General features: G+C 36.7%; 1 protein-coding gene across 3 annotated transcripts in view; it reads left to right on the forward strand.

Moving 5' to 3' along the window:
* The window catches only part of LOC149088343 (2-oxoadipate dehydrogenase complex component E1), an 846788-nt gene that overhangs the window by 518949 nt on the left and 309805 nt on the right, over positions 1-18034 (forward strand). For all 3 annotated transcript variants that reach the window (XM_089247246.1, XM_089247241.1, XM_089247249.1), the window contains 2 exons: positions 1197-1272; positions 9407-9598. In XM_089247246.1, coding sequence (XP_089103372.1) covers positions 1197-1272; positions 9407-9598 — 268 coding nt within the window. The remainder of the gene's footprint in view (positions 1-1196; positions 1273-9406; positions 9599-18034) is intronic.

Consider the following 18034-nt stretch of genomic DNA (forward strand, 5'->3'; position numbering starts at 1 on the left):
ACATATACCAAACAGGACCAGGATTGAACCATAGGCTACTTTAAAAACTCGTCAGAGCTGGGCAAATGCCCAAAATGGACAAAACATTGTCGGGCGACAATGGTTCCTGGGCTCCAACATGACCTTTTTAATGTTTATGCTCACTTAGGCTGTCCACTCATTCATTTTTTCTTTCATGTGTTCTTCGGAGCCAAGAAGCTTCAACACATGGCCCACTGACCACATGTGGTCTTCAAAGCTTTTTGCTATGGTCCGCCAACGAAAAATCTTACATAGTTACAGACCTCATGAAAATGCTTGGAAAAAATTCCTTGATGAAGAAAAGAGGATATTCGAGAGTATTCATTTAGGATTTTCCACCTGTGATAAAGTTTTTATTTCTTATATTGTTCGTTATGGAAAAATTAGATTCACGCGAATGTGAAGTTAAGAACCAAACAAGTATTATACTTTATACAAAAATTGCCACATTTTCAAGACAAATAAATTCAATTGGTCGAATGGTCGACGAGTTTCAGCTCTTCAATGGAGAGCCGTCATCAGGACCTCGTGGTCAGAATTCACACGAATGAGTCGTGGAGGGGTGATGTTTACGTCTGGTCGTCCAAAGAGTTCGCCTTTGTATTTGCTGCATCTGAGTGGTCTTTGGATGCGAATTGGGGAGTCATCTGTAATTTAACCAGGCAAAGTTTCTCATTTTTGTGATAAGTATTATACTTGTTTGGTATTATTTCAAATCCATAGACAAGCTATCATTATGGAAGCAGTTATCGATGAAATCAAAAAATCTTGATATATCTTTGAGTGGTTTGTCAAATAAAAACTGACATCTTTGCAAACTCTTTTACTGAATGCTAAAAAGTTATGATTAAATGATGACAAATATGCAAGATGAATTTTCTTATTTATAGTCGTTATCATAATTTATGAGTTGAAAATACAGTATAACAATCATTGATTTCAATAAAGACTAAAAATTAAAGTTGGCATAGAAATATTTCTTTGAAAAAATTAAATATGATCCAATTAAGAAACAAAAGAAGAGTAAAAAAAATCTCATAAAAACATTAGTACAATGTAATTATTAGAAATAAATATAAGATTTTATTCTCCGAAATTTCATGCACTAACTATAAAAAGTGCTAAAATATGCGATTGTGTACAATCCAGTCTCTAGTAATAACATTTTTTCCTAGGTCTTCTGCATATTGCAGTGATATCATAAAAATGATTGAATCACCAGTCATTCATGTCAACGGAGCATATCCTGAGGTGAATATAATGCATTTTCCAATTTCATTCTATTTTGCCTATAGTCATAAAAATAATTCACTTCTTAATCACATTCATTTGTCGAAATGACTCGTAGGTTTCTATGGAAAATTGTTAAATTTCATGCAGCCCAAAATTGTATATGTTTTATAAAATCCTGAAGTACATTAAACAAGACAAACTGGCCTGAAATGATAAGCTTCATGATTTGATTAAAGAAAATGGGTGGGTGAGGAAATTTTTTCTGAAGATCTTTTTTATTTTACCCCAAGTTCACCACTCAGTCAAGTTCGTGTAAGTCTTCTTATCTGATGCTGTCAGCATATTGCTGTCTCTTATGCATGCAGATGGAAAAGATAATCTTCAATATCTACATTTTCCAACAAAAGAGCATATGCAATGAAAACATCCAAATATGTGGGGTTTTTCTTTTCACCTTGCTCAATCATTTACATGAAATTACTCAATCACTTTCTGGAAGAGTAATAGAGGCATATATAGAAAGTGATTCTGAGGTGGACATAATCTACCTCTAAAGACAGTAATTGTGCGAAAATTAAGCTCACAAACTGCAATGTTATATGAGCATGATCAATGTCAACTAAAATGTTTGTTAGTCGAAAAGTTGGTAAGCCAAGTTTGTTAGCAGTGCTTGAAAAAATAAGCTAATTTTTCGTTAAAGATACATAATGATGTAATTTTGTGAATGAATTTGTGATTGAATGGTAGCTTGATAAAGCTTCCATGCTGATTTCTCTCCATTACATTTCTTATGTCGTCAGTAATTTCCATACTTAAATTTATTTTATTGTTCTTATTTCAAACTTCAAATAAAGAGTCCCATTATTAATCAAATATTTTAAATTATTTTTTACATTGAAGAGGAGAAGTTTGTTTGGTAAATAAAGTATTTATAATATATCATGTGATATTTTCGAAAAAAAACTTTGATATACTGCTGTAACAGTGGTACATGTCTAAATTGGGCACCCTATGAGACAGAAACCTTTCTTGTAAGATATCAACATGCCCCTTATGTTTTGCAAGGGAATGCACATATTGGAACAGTTCATTGCTGAACTCTGGACACAGACTCAGAGTGGACAAAATTTTTCAGAAGCGAGATTGCAAGGGCCAGAGCAACCTTTATATTTTGGAGTCTCCCTGAGCCTAGATATTATGTATTGGTGAGGAAAGAAGGCATCAAAATTAAGACATAACATTAATTAAAATAAAAAGTACGAGGGAAAAATGCAGATTAAAATATATTTTTTTATTCAATTCAAAACAGCACACATAAATACATGGATACAAAATAAAATAAAGACAACAGAACAAAAGACAAAACATACACTATGTAGCGTGAACACATTATAAAAGCAAAAAAATAATGCAATGTGAAGGCTCTTTCAGGGAGGTGATTTGGTTTTTAATAATTTAAGACAAATAATTTCTGAATTAAAAAAATAGAATTTTTATTTACATCATTAGATATTAATAGCATGCAGGTCTAGTTCACACTCTTTGGCATTTACCAATTGACTCTCTCGTGTGCACATACATGATGTCTCAGTTCTTGTTAGTTGGAGGCAGCATCGTGCGAGTTCCTTGGGGGTGAAGATATCTGAGATGATGTTGGCTTTGGTCTGAAATCCTTTAATATTCGCCTCAACCTCTCCCATGTGGGTCTTCACACTTCTCAGTTACGTTGAAGTGTCTATGAATTGTCCCGGAAGTCGAAGTTTGAACACCAGTTTGGACTCGCTCTTCATTCAGGGACACTCGGAAGCCTTAGAGGATTATAGGCAGTAATTCTGCCCATCTGAAAGAACTAAGAGAAAGAGACTTTATTACACATTTTAGAGGGCGGTATTAATTTTCTATTAAACCATTGAATTTTTTGGGTTGTAGAGCAAAGTTAGTTTCCTTTGAATCCCCAACAGTTAAGTTAGTTCATCGAACAGACATGATTCGTACTGTCTACCCTGGTCGGTCATGATGCACCCAGGAAGTCTGAATCTGGACACATATTCTGTGGAAAGCATTATGGCTACCATTTAAGCTGTCATATCCACTGATGGATATTAGTGGGATTTATATGACAGTGGATAATTTCCTCCAGCCAGCGAGTTGATCAATCTATGACCAGGGCCATCTTAAGAGTATCATTGTCCCCGGGCCAAGTGATTTTTCGAAGACCATACCTGGTAAATCCTAGAAAATTTCACCTGGATTTCATTTTTGTGAGGCCCCTCTTCTCTTGAGACCCCCGGGCCGTGTATTAAGACCAGGGGCGTCTGAGGTATTTTCAACCAGTGGGTGCTCACACAGGCGTTCTCCAGGGGGCACCCTCCCTTGAAGGATATCAAAAATTGAAAACGTATTTGTATAAAAATAAATATAAAAAAAAACACATATATTTTTGTATAAATTCTGTATACCATGAATGGCTTGAGCCTCGGGGCAAAAGTCTCACCATGCGAGATGATTTTACGCGTCATTTTGGTGTATAAGCCACATCAGTGAAGCGATCCCGAAAATTTACAACTGTGTTCCTAGCTAGATAAAATGCATAAAGAATTAGTTTTCTCCAAGACAGTGTTTTTACAGACACGGAACACATTCTCTCTCTCTTTCTCTCTCTAAACTTTTCTGCAATTATATTTCTCTTTACTCCTGATTTAACACTTTTCCCTAAAGCAGTAAGAGCCATCCCTGTTTATATGCTGCTACAATATTATATCTCTCATCTATTTACTCTTCAGCTCCAGTATTTAATAAATTAATTTTTTGACTTGCGAACGGTTTCCGGGTTATTAGGCCATGGTCTAGGAGATTTTCTTCCTGACGTTTCGCCCACATCTGTGGCAGGCATCATCTGAGGTTAATTGGACATAAGTCTCCGCGGCAAGCGAGAAAGGCTTCGTACAACTACTGTCATCGACTTGTTCTCTATATGCATTTCTGAGACTTGATCGGCCGCAGAAGAACTGCATTGGTTGGCTTGTGTGGATGTGTTGTGCGCCGATTGGCTGCAAGTGGTGTCTGGCGACGATTGACTGCCGAGGTCATTTTATCTGGCATTCATCGGGGGCACATCTCAACTCTCTTCTGTCTCGGATGGTGGTTGGAGTTTTTGTGGAGGTACCGGTCGGTATGCGTCGGTTTCCTAAAAACGCTATGCCCTAAGCGGCTGTCGTCAGTTCTGTTCACCAGAACATCCAGAAACGCTAGTTGTGAATAAAGACACTGGTAAACCGTGCTAACCGTATCTGTGAGCTGCAACATCTCGACACAGAACTGATCCATCTACGGAAGGCCTTCAAAGCTAACGGTTATTCGATAAAAGAGTTTAAAAGAGCCATACGACCGCGCCTGGAAAATAACAACAATAGTAATGAAGGAAATCGGGAACCCCAAGCCAAAGCCTATTTACTTTACATCTGGAAGGTCACCGATCGAATCGGTAAAGTTTTGGAAAAGTTCAACATCAAACTCATTTTCAAACCCACCAGAAATTTAGCACAATCGCTACGCTCGACAAAATATCCGAGAGACCCGCTGTGCATGGCAGGTGTCTACAGGATTCCATGCTCGTGTGAAAAAGTATACATAGGAACAACAAAAAGAAGTACTGCTACAAGAATAAAGGAACACCAGAGGATCTGTCGCCTGGGTAAAACGGAAAGTTCAGCCGTTGCAGAACATATGTGGGAAACCGGCCACAAAATTAAATTTGAAAAGACCGAAGTAATATCGTCGGAGTTGCACTACCATGCTCGTCTTCATAGAGAAGCCATTGAAATATTCAAGCACCACAACATGAATCGAAAGGAGGAGACGATGAAGGTGCATCCCACTTGGGTCCCGGTACTTCAGCGCCGCAGAGAGTTGAGATGTGCCCCCGATGAATGCCAGAGAAAATGACCTCGACAGCCAATCATCACCAGACACCACTTGCAGCCAATCGGTGCACAACACATCCACAACACAACACATCCCAAGCCAACCAATGCTGTTCTTCTGCGGCCGATCAAGTCTCAGAAATGCATATAGAGAACAAGTTGATGACAGTAGTTGTACGAAGCCTTTCTCGCTTGCCGCGGAGACTTACGTCCAATTAATCTCAGATGATGCCTGCCACAGATGTGGGCGAAACGTCAGGAAGAAAGTCTCCTAGACCATGGCCTAATAGCAAGGAAACCGTTCGCAAGTCATTTAACGCCGGTCATGAAAGCCTCAGACAAATTAATTTTTTATTTCCCGTGATAAGATACTTTAGTAATAATTCATTATTGGAATCTTATATAAACATGAGTCATGGTTTTTCTTTATAATTATTTTTGCTACGAGCCTAATCTATGAAAATATTTTATTACGTAAATCTTTGAATTTTTATACAAAATGTTTTTAATGGTTACTTGCATGTAATTATGATAGGTTAAGGTAATTAACCAGTCAGATGATTAATTAATTTCTCCTTTTTCCCTTTTTTTTTTTTTAAAAGTTTGAAGCTAATAAAATGAACTTTCCTGATTAAAATTTTTTATGAATACATTTAAACTGACTTCATTTTTTTTTAAATCACCAACCAAAAAAATTGAGAATTTTAATAATTACTAATTAATTTTCAAAAATTGAAATAATTAGATTAAATATTGGTGCGACGGCATTTGCTGTCATAACCACCTGACTGGTTAAGGTAGATGGATACTTTCGGAATAGCATACAATAATTACAACCTGAAAGTGTTGACTGTGAAGAGGTCAACTAAAAATAGGGTCTTTAAGCAGACTGTTGAGCCATCGAAGAGTAAATTAAATTACAAATAATTTTTCAAGTACGAACCAAATTTATTGTGCCGCTAATTATAACCAATTGAATTATTATTTAGTCATGCCAGAGCACTGGCTATAAATTTTTTCTACAATTTAGAGGGAACAGCAATTGAAATGAATTTTTTTTTCATTGGCGGCTCAAATGAGGTGTGACTCACGCAGACCCATGGAGCCACAGAAGAGGCACCACATCAGGGTTAAGGAAAAAAATAATTAGAGTAAAGTTAAATTTTTCCTAAGGGTGCAATGAAAAACAGGTTTGGCTGTTCTAGCAATTTTCACGCAGTCAGGTGCACCAACTTCAGGACATTAACTAGCTTGGGCACCGAATACATCATTAATTTATCATCATGAAAATTTATACTGCAGTAAAATATTTCATTTCATACTTTGAACAGGGCCGTAACTAGTGGGGAGCAACTGCCCCGTTGGCAGTTTTAGGTGGGAACAAAAAACACCATTACAAAATTATCGAAATTTTTAAGTTGTGGGGCGGCAAATACCCTACTTACGGCCCTGCTTTGAATAGCAATAAAAAAATTGAAATACATATAAGGAAATCGTCGAGGAAAATGAATTTCACATGCAATATACACCCATTCAAATTGTAAAACCTTCCTGATACCGTGATGAAAACAATCTGTAAAAACTTGACCTTGAATATCCAGTTTTGTCATCTAGCTGCTATGCGGTAGTCACCGTTTTGCATCGCTAAAATCATGGGTGTATAAGCAGAATTGGCTTTTGTAGGGGCATAAGGATCTAATTTTTCACAGATAGTATAAAAGAAATTATTTTATTCCAATATTTTAATTCTCTACAAAAATATTTTTTTATTTTTCATCTGGTGGGGGGGGGGGGGAGGGCGGAAGGAAGAGGCTTCTTATAACCTCTCCCAAATTTTGCTTTTGGTGAAAATCCGTGTTTGGAATTTGCGCACAATGGTAATCGGCTAAAAATGTGATTTTCTAAAAATTTCAAATTTGGAGTTGGCTATTCCCTTGAAAAAACTTCTGGTTGCCACAGCGATCACACAGACCTACAACACTAATATGCATAAAACCAAAGTATGAATAGGGATAAGTGTCTAAGAGAGGAGAGAGAAAATCTAATTTGCTTCTCAAATTTGATCAGAAGATATTGAAAGTGCTAAGATATTTTTAACGAAATATAAAATCAATCAGAAGGGAATTTATAGATTGATTATTAGTAAATATATAAATGTGTGCTTTCAACTGTTGATTAAAGTGGATTGTGCTTATAACGCTTTTCATAAAAATGTTATAAATAGGAAAACACTTTAAACAGAAAATCCCAATGAGAATTACTTATTGTTAGGACCACGAAAATAAGTTGCACGAAGTGGAAAAACATTATAACATTCTAAATGGGAGAAACATAAGCGGGATCAACTGTATATTTGTTTTAGATTTATTACAAGTGTGAAATTCCATTTGTTAAATTCTCAGTGCTCATGAGCTTCTTCGCAAGCTTTTCCCACTAGTAGACAATGAAAGTAAATGAACCTTTGGATAGAACATGTTTTTAGAAATGAATTACTTGATTCACAGATATTTTCTTCTCTTACCCAGAACATGGCCCACCGCTCAGTCTCAATGAGGAAGTATAAGCAGGTGATCAAAGACCTGGGGCATACTGGAAGAAAATTCATAGAGATACCAGTGAATTATAGGGGAAGGCATAATTTTTTTCCAAGATAGATTTTTTTGAGAGGGACCCACTTTCACTCAAAAAGGGCCCAGATTTTTTGAATAACCTGGGCCTCGGGACCCAGGTAAATTGAAGTCCAGTGGCATCTCTGCCAGTGGTAAGCAAATCTTTGGCTGTGAGAGATTCTCCAAAATAAAAACCTCCAAATAAGAAATTCATTTTTATTTCAAAATATGTGAAAACTGAAGAATGCCTTTATTTAGCTGAGCTAATTACCAAGCATCACACAATGTAGTTTTATTAAATTCTACTTGTACAATAATAAATAGACATCTCCATCATGCCAGAATCATGAATGTGCAATGTCCTTGCAAGAAAAGAACAAGGGAAATGGCGTTTGAATGTTTACTCTACCCATGGAAGTTGTTTTACATCTATGGAAGTTATTTTTCTAAAATGTTTTGTAATGTCTTTTAATTGGGATACAAATTTCCAATTCAGGCACAACTTAGATAGCAAAACAAGTTATCCAAACAGCTGATAAGAAAAACTGTAAATTTGTACATTCGTACTTCTGGCGTGCGGTGGATGATATCAGGTTCGTGCTTTTGCAGGATTACTTGGAGAGAATCGCTCAATTTCGAAATTGTATATTTCTTAAAAATTGAAAATGCAGAATAGAATGAGAAAAATATCATTCCTGCCTTAATGTTCTATGATGTGTTGTCAGCTGTCTATTTAGTTATCAAATAAATCTTCTTTGTTCAGACTTTGTTAGCAATAAGTATTAAGCATTGAAAGTTTTTCATATATTGTAAAAAACGGGAGCAAATTAAAGTAATTTATTTACACATAAAAGCGTGGAACTATCCCACTCTTTGTACTTCCCTATTCATGTTTTTTGTTCATATGAGGAGAAAATTCCATAAATCTGTTTGAATATTGCCTTTTTGTCGGATTTTGAATTCCTAAGGTTACTGTGAATTTTTCCAAAAAACTTTTTTCAGGTATTTAGATGTTTTAGTGTGTCTTTTCTAAATAACTTCATTTCAAATAAGAATTAATTTATATTTGTTATTCGTTTGTATGAAGAGAAAATTTCATGTCTAATGGTTTTTCTGAGGACAGGTTGACCAAATGAAATTCTTTTAATAACTATACAATGATAACTATATAATAAATAAAATTTTAATAACTATACAACTCCTTACACTATGAATGACGTAACTGAAGTCTGCACATTATTTGGATACTTTTTCCTCAATTGAAAGTATGCTTCTAGAATCAATGATCCATCAGTTATTCCAGGATAAAGGGACTTTTCTATGCACCCCGTATATAAATTCCCTGAACTAGAATGTTTTATGTTGTTTGCTGACTTAATTGTGGTAAAGATATATATCCATAATATAGTGTTATTTTGCAGAAAAGAACTTTTCTTGAAATCATTATCAAGATTGTTCTGCAGCAGCATTGATTGTTCTGTGACGTACTTCACATTTTTCAACATATTCTGCTTAAAGCAACATACTCTGACTGACAGCTACAACCGTGCTAAACTTTATTATTTATCTTGTAATTTTCAATTTTTGTGTTTCTTTACATATATATTTTTTGTTGAATAGGAGGTTGCAAAAGCCACCATCTTGGCTCTTGATTACAGACAAAAATTCAGGAAGGATGTTGTGATAGATCTGATCTGTTTTCGACGTTATGGACACAATGAAATGGATGATCCATTTTTCACAAATCCGGTCATGTACATGAACATAAAGAAACAGAAATCTTTTCCTGATTTGTATTTTGAAAAATTACAGGTAGGTCAAATATTTGAATGTATAAATCTTATATATAAATGTGAACATGGCCCCCACATCCTGTAGTGGTGCCCCTAGGCTGGGATCTTTTGCGGGTTCCTCTGTCAGACTTTTAACGGGCCTTTCCTGTATTTAATTTATAGCGTAAAAAAGAAAAAAAATTATGATAACCATCCTGGGCCCCGGGGCTAAAGCCCCGTCACCCCCCCCCCCCATGTGGGGCCACAAATGTGAAAGTATGCATGTCTGTCTGTATGTATGTATGTTCTTTATACAAATCTACAATTTTAGACCGATCATCTCCAGATTTTGCATATATATCAAACAGGACCGGGATTGAACCGTAGGCTAATTTGAAAAATCGTCAGAGCTGGGCAAATGTCCCGAATAGGCAAAAAACTGTCTGGCAACAATGATTTTGGGTCTTCAACAATCACTTTCGGAACGTTTACTTTGGTTATCGTGGTTCCCAACAATGCGTTTCAGACGTGTATATGCCTTTACAATGGTTTGTCACATCTTTAATGCTGCCATTATAACAGTTTATTCCTTTATAATGGTTTGTCACTTTTCCAATCCTCCCAGTAATTGAATCGCTAAATGTAAAAAGGGGTCGTGTCACATTTTCTCAAGTTCTCAGGAGATGCAAAAAACGTATATCTTCTCCAATAATTTTTTTAAATAAAAATTTAATTGTAGTGTCTGTGTTATGTAATTTAATGAAGTCCTGAGAGAGGATTTTTATTACTTAAGAATAGCCACGAGAGAGTATAATCTGATATGGACATGACCCTCTTTTTACAATTAAACATTTTAGAGCCCCCAATTCTCTAATGAAAAGTCTCAGGAAAACACTTAAGTAAACAAATGTACGCAATGAAACAAACTTTATTTAGCTTTTTATACTATACAAACTTTCTATTAGACAGGGATCAAAAGTACTCCTCTTCCGATTGCCTCTAATGAGTTAATGGTTAGTGCACTAAAAATCTGGTTTCAAAAATTGTTATACTTCATTGGAATGTATTTTTTGTTTTATTCAAGTCATCCCTTCTACTTTGGTTATTGGAAGTTTTGTCGATGAATAAGCTTTGCTTTGGAGTATTATTAGTGGTACACTAAGTTTTCTTGGTGGGAAGATTCGTGAGCCAATACCATTGACATATTGCTTACAGTAAACTTTGATGCATTCTGGTTGATCAAATCCAGATAGTGGTCCACTGTGTACAATCTCACATTCTTCTTGATAAATATTTTTATCAGTGCGAAATCCCTATCACGGTAAAAGAGAATGCCCTCTAATAGGGAAATGAAATTTAATTTCCTCAAAACGTTCAGACTCTATCAAGAACATCAAAAACCTCATCAGTGTGTTATTATTCTGCCCTCCACAGTTGTCCATAAAAAGTTACCAGATCTTTCCATCTTCAGCTCCATCAATGTATTTTTTCAAACAGAACGTAACTTTATTAAGCCCTTTGCCTCCATTTGTTTCATCATAAACGAAACATTTCATTTTACCATCTCTTAGGTTATGAATACCGTAGGTATTAACACTCAGATATAGTCAATACACAGACAGAAAATATCGCTGTTTTCTTGGCAAAGCTTTTCAGCTTCTATAATTGCATCATAAAATATTTTGCTTCTTTTCTGTACTAATAATTACAACATAATTACTATGTTTTAGACAAAAACAACATAAACGAAGAAAACTTTATGAATGTAACTCAACAGAAAAACCCTGCTGCCACCTGTTAGCGGTCTTGAGAACTAAATATAAAAAGGGATCATGTCCTGGTCTTGACACCTTTTTACTTTTGACATCCGTTTTTTCTCAGCATCTAGAGGCGAGATTTGACCCATTTTACCATAAAAGGATGCATTGGCGTCTCTATTACATGAATCCATTTGTATACGAATGACCCGTTACATACGGAGAGCGCAAAGGTTTAAATTATAATAAAGAAACGTTTATTTATGAGATGAAGCAAAGATACGACTGACTCGAGCCGATACAAAAGAACAACTGCCTCAAAAGGCGGGAAAAATAACGTAGATAATAATTGTGTAAGCGGTGCCATCTAGTAGTAATACAGAGAAAAAGAATAATATGAAATACTAAAAAAGTTATATACATACTCAAACACCATCAAAATATAAAAATTGAAAAAAATGTGACATGACACCTTTTTACATTTAGTGATTTAATTGAAGAAAACCCGGGAAGTGCTGGTATTATGGCTAGCCTATATATAGGGTGTCCTGTAAGTGCTATTGCACCTTTATCTCATCGACCGCCCATCGTAGAAGCATAGTTTCAATTTAAAAAATGCTTAAAAGGCATTTGAATAATATTTGCCGCTCAAGCTGGACATATGACGCCACTAACAACCATAGAGTATGCAGAATTTTCTCGGGGGGGGGGGGGGGTTTAGATTTTTTCCTTCTGGGGGGAGGATTACGTTTTTTCCTGCAAAATAACACTATAATCTTGGCTGGGGGGTGGGAGACGACGACCATACTCGATTGCTTTCACACACCCTTCCCTCTGTTTATTTTTGAATGTCCACTCTTGTTTTTGCTATCTCCCGTCTCCTGGCGCTTTTCTTCTCGTGCTCTGAAGCCTTATATCATATTGTTACGTCAAGGTTTTAACTGAGAGACTCACATACAGAATACTACAACCCCCACACAAGATAATGTTTACCTATAAACACAAACTGAATTCTCTTGTTTGTTCTGTTCTTTGAAGAATTTGAACAGCTCAGCTCGAAGTACCTCAGCAACAGTCCAGCATCCAACTTTTTAGATGCCCTGGTTGTCATCACCTCGATGATCTCCACATCGTCTATCACAGAGTTTTGGAAGTATTCCGTTTGGAGGAGTTTCTTGAGCACCGTGCCGGTCGCCGCGTCCCTGCAACCTATGGTAGATTTGCAGAACTTCTCGGATGTCAACTCGTCGGACCGATTGGCATGGATCAGGCTGCTCACGTCAATGCTCAGAAACGACCTCAGCACGTCGGACATCAATGTGATTCCACCCACGTGTTTTATGTTGAGGCCCTTTATCAACAGCAGGAAGAGGATGTCTCCGATGGCCTTGTGGAAACCAGGATCGTTCCGCCTCGGAAAACGTGTGGCAGATACACGTACTGCATGAAACACTGAATGTGTCCATACTCTGCGAAGATTTTGATCCAGAAGTCCAATCCATTGGATAATTCATGGACAGATGCGTGGCAAACCATCTTCTTGCGTTTGGATCTGTCGAACATAGACATCTTCCAGAAGACCTTCGTCATCTGCTTCAATCTCAGCGAAGTGAAAAACACTTCAGCCGTCTTCACTTCCAGCACCGTCATATTTTCCACTTTTGATGCCGGAGCGACCTTCACCGATGGCATCTCTGTAAATTGCTTCACATGGTCCATAATGCTACCCCATTGCTTGGCCCACATATCCCCTAAAATATGTGCTGCGTTCTTGAATCTTGTCGCTACCATAACAGTTCCTGGAGTTGCACTTGACATAAGCGTGGAGTTGCTTGTACGGCGGCTTCACCCGATTCCACAGCTTAGATATGGTGTCTTCGAGTATGTCACACTCGTAGCTATCCTACCACATGGATATGGTGTCTTCAAAGTCATTAAGCTTCGCCGTTTCGTTGCTGAGCTTCTCGAATTCCCAGAAATGTTTCCTGACTGGTTTACCAGTGACGCCTATCCAAGATGTCCACAAGTATGCCATTTCGTCATAGTCACGAGCTTCCGCTATGATCCTTCTCAGATCCAGTTCCATTTGTAGGGTGCACTCCGATTTACTTCGGCTATCGGTTGTATTGAGATAGTGAGTTCCCCCAACCTTCTTGCGTTTGAATTCGCAGATTTTGGTGGTGTTGAAATGCTCAGTCAGGTCATCCACCAGCTCAGTCTGTCTTTGGTATTTGTTCTCAGGCAGAGATGACATCTTGTTCTTCTTTTCAATATTCACACTCACACCCTCCTCACTTCGCTCTGTCGCAGGAGGCTTATGCTTTTCCCTTTTAGTGGGAAAAGACAATCCCCCTTCTTCGGTGTCTGCGACCTTGCAAAGTAGTCCATGTGCGTTTGGGGGGAATAATGCATTGTTCTCAAATTTTATCTGTTACTGCAGCAAGAATTTCAACAGGTTTGAAAAAATCTTTGTATTTCCTTATTTCCAACTAAGCACTGATATTCATAAGGGATGCTTCAATTTTTTCTCCAAATGCACTCGCTAAGATGATTTTCCCTTTCTTAGTGATGCCATGAATTTTTAAAGCGTTATAACTCATTAATTATGGGTCAGATCAAAAAACGGAAAACACTTTTTCATATTAATTTTTCACAAGGAATCACATGTGTAATTATTGGGCGGTCAATGGTTACCACCCTGTATATGCAGCAAGATATCTCGTTTCCTTATAGTCCTCATATTTAAACATTAAACAGCTAAATTATTTTTGTGAAGTTGATTTCTCAACTGAACACTTTTCCCTATATTATATATCCCAATCCCTTAATTTTCACCCGCTAAAAACAACAGAAAAACAACTTCATCACAAAAGATATAGTCATGGCCCCCACGGGGGGGGGGCTGACAGGGCTCTAGCCCTGAGGCCCAAGACAGTTCTAGTGATGTTTTGCTTTTTCATGCTATAAATTAACTACAGAAGGGGCCCGTGAAAAGTCTAACCGGGGGCCCGCAACAGGTCCCAGCCTAGGGGCCATGGTTATAGCATTTGTAGGGGTTTGGTGATTTCTACTGTGCTGCTGAAAGGTGCATTGCTGTATCTTATTTACAGCAGGGCATTTTCATTAAACAAATTATCAGTGTTTTCTGCATACGCGGGGTAATACATGCTGCATACATGTGACAAATATGTCATATTTTTCCCTAAAAATTAATTGTAATGAAAATAACTATAAATATATAAATTTTTAGTTTTTTATAATTTTGGCTGAGCCTCGCCACTTAAAAATCTATATGAAAATTTCATCATTACTTTTTGAAGTTGTCCGAACCACTGAATCGGTTGTTAATCACTGTTAAAATTTTTGTTGAGTTTATCAAATCGATCAATTCGATTAAAATTCAATAAACATTATCATCGAAATTTGTAAATTAATTCGGTAACTTTGACGAAACTGATTAGATGCCTTAAATTATGTTTTTGTACATTACATTTCAGATAAGTGATCCCGTTTAAAAATATTTTAATGAAATTTTGATTGAATTTTTCAACGTTGGGAATACAGCACAAATTTATTCAACAAAAACGAATGGTGATTCAAAGTGAGCCTGATGAGAGTTTTAGTAGGTAAGACCAAAATTTGTTACCTCCACAGTGAATTGCATTTTTCGTGTTCGGGTAGCATCAGTTCTCCTATTAGGTCAGTGGCTCTAAAACTTGTCACTTGAGGCTCCCTTGTCCATTTCATAATTCAACTGCGTGCCCCCCCCCCAGAATATAGTTCAGTATACTATATATAGGATGTAATAACAGTGGAAACACTTTTTTTTATTAACATGCTGAGCTTACGTTTTTGATACTGTCGTGAGCGTGACTCAGAAAAAAGTCGAAAAATTTATCAAATGGTAAAAAACATACATGCAGAGCCGCAACTAGATCTTTGGTCACCCGGCGCAAGTGCTCATTTTGGCACCCCCTTGTAATGTTGAAGGAGAGGTGTGAGAATAAAATTTTTGCCCCTTCTGCTCCAGCGCCCGAGGCACAAGACCCGCCTGCTTCCCCCCCCCCCCCAGTTGCGGCCCTACATACACGATACTGCTTTTTCTGGCTGGAATCAATAAGTAAAGAACAATTCATCTCTAATTTTGAAGTGCCAAAAAAATATATTATTTAGTTTGGTTTTTGAATTTATTTTCAAAGAGTCAGAAAAACTATTTACCATAGTCTAAGAAATATATACATACAAAAGAACTTATAAAATTAATTAATGTAATTAACTCCAAAAACTAAATTTCATAACAAATAGAAAACATATTACAGTATCTAAGGGGGTGCAGGAAGGTAAATCGTATTGCACTGGGGGTGCAGAATGGGATAAAGGTCAAGAACCAGTGATATAGATATTTTATTTATATAAAAGAACTACTTCAAAGCATAAATAGGCATACAAATCAATATCTCCAGTTAAGTGTGACACCCCTAGGAGCCAGGATGCACACTTTTAGAAACACTGCAGTAGGCCATCTGAAGGCCATCCAAAACCCCGTCTTTTAGATATTTCCAAAAATTGAAGAATTTTTTTCAAATTTAATTTTTACCTTGAATTTTCTCTTGCAGACATTCCCTTACAATTTCTAAAGGAAACAAGTGTCAGAAGATCGAAAGTAGTTTCGAAATCAGTAATCAACTTAAAATAGCCTTTTTTTAAAAAAAAACAAAATTACAAGATACTGAAAAAGGCCAGCATTTGATAATTATGTTCAAGACATTAAATTGCTTTGTAATACTCGGGTAGCCCTAGTTTCTTAATCTATCCCAATATACAGTATTTGTCTATTTACTATATCTATCAAATAGGTTCATGAAAAGAATAAAATATATTTTATGGCAAGAATTGTTATTGTAAAGATACCAATATTACGTTTGTTATGAAGGGTTAACGTTTAAAAAATTCAATAAATCAGCTGAATAAATGATTAAACATTTTTGATTAATCAGTAAAAACATTTTGATGGGATTGCGATAGCCATCCTTCAAAGGTTGCCGCCCGACTTGAGCAGTGGTAAAATGCTCGTTTTCCACTATGAAGGTTATCATCGAGGTCCATGGGTTCGAATCCAGGCATAGAACATCAGAAGTAAGTTCTTTACCTACAGAGCCTAGGGTTGGAAATTGCAGTATGGTGATAAATGACCGGAGTTGGTGTGCGGTAAAGTAGTAGCCATCAAAGCTGTATTAAAGAGCATATGATTGTCTGTTGAGCATATGAAAACCATTGATGTTTGTCATAAAAGCTCAAGAACATCTATATAACATATATCCAAAATGCCCCCAGAAATTTAAGAAGAATTGTAAATCAAATATCACTTACCAAGATTAAAGTGTGGTCGATACCGATATATATGATGATATGCTCGCACTACAACAAATTGTGTAGAAACACTCAACGATGATAAAAAATAGATGACTGTCTGGATATCCCCTCCTTCTCTTATAAATATACGCACTACTTTTCCTACGCAAAAATTCATCATACCTCCATACACAACCATTTGTCGGCTTTTACTTTTTGTTTACTTCAGTAGTGTGAGGTTGTTTCGTCTCTTTCACGAACTATCCTTTTGGGAGCAGCCATCCACATGTATTATGCCATGTTTTTTCTTATGGTGGGTCAGTGTCTGGACACCATAAAAACGTAACTGTGTGCTGGAATTGCCTGGAGTTGCGACATAAAGATTCTCTTTAAACAGTAGCATGCAGGCGACAGAGTAGCTAATGCCAGGGCCGTGAGCTGATGCGTCACTGTAGGAAAACACAAACGTGTAGTGTGATTATGTAACACGTTTCTGTCGACACGAAATGATCCAGTTTGGTTCATGCGGCACCAAAAACCTATGTGCGGAATGTTTTTCCCTTTTTATTCTCTGTGCACGTGGAACTGCTCGGCCCGCCACAATATGTAAATCCCCAGCGGTGTGCTCTCGCCCTCATTGTAGGCTGGTTTTTTTCCGCCTGTATGTCAGGATTGTTTTTCTTTCGAGATAATGCCGGTTATTATTTGTCGGGCATTTTATTTATTTTTTTTTTTATGATCGTAAATTATCTTTTTTTTCCTTGCAACTTTTATGGAATAAAAGCTAGAGTTCAAAATGAACTTCCGATCATTGTTTTTTTTTTCCTTCAACTCAGTCGGCATGCTCTAGCCCCCAACAACCCTCTTCCAGGAAAACCCGGCTTTATGGTAATATGTATCCTGTGATTGTATGTAGAAGTATTCGATTCGGAGTCATTGGAAGTCATTCAACTTTTTTACTAGGTATTTTTTCTGGAGTACTTGAGAAATCAATATCTTAAAAAAGTCATAATTTTTGCCAAAATAATTTCAGCCTTTGCGCGAAGCTACCTACTGATTGGTGTAAACAAAATATTGATTTTTTTTTTTAATTTAAGGAGTGATGTGAAGCGCTTGTTCTTCAAAGAAAGAAAAAATAAAATGAGTGGCAAGTGTATGTACTTTTAATAACTTGTGGGCTGAAAAATCCCTGCTATCAAGATTGGTTGCTTAGTGTGCCAAACAAAAATGCCGCCAAACGCAAGCTGTGCTTCAAAATCATCAATATCGCTTCAAAATTATCAATATCGCTTCAATGAGTGAATCTGCGCTGAAATCCATTGAGCTTATATTACTGGAGGGAGTATGACGCAGGGCCATAACTAGGA

The sequence above is a fragment of the Pholcus phalangioides genome, unplaced genomic scaffold, assembly GCF_987345545.1.
Source record: "Pholcus phalangioides strain wild (caught in Gottingen) unplaced genomic scaffold, Ppha-v1.0 ptg000003l_1, whole genome shotgun sequence".
Classification (NCBI taxonomy): Eukaryota; Metazoa; Arthropoda; class Arachnida; order Araneae; family Pholcidae; genus Pholcus; species Pholcus phalangioides.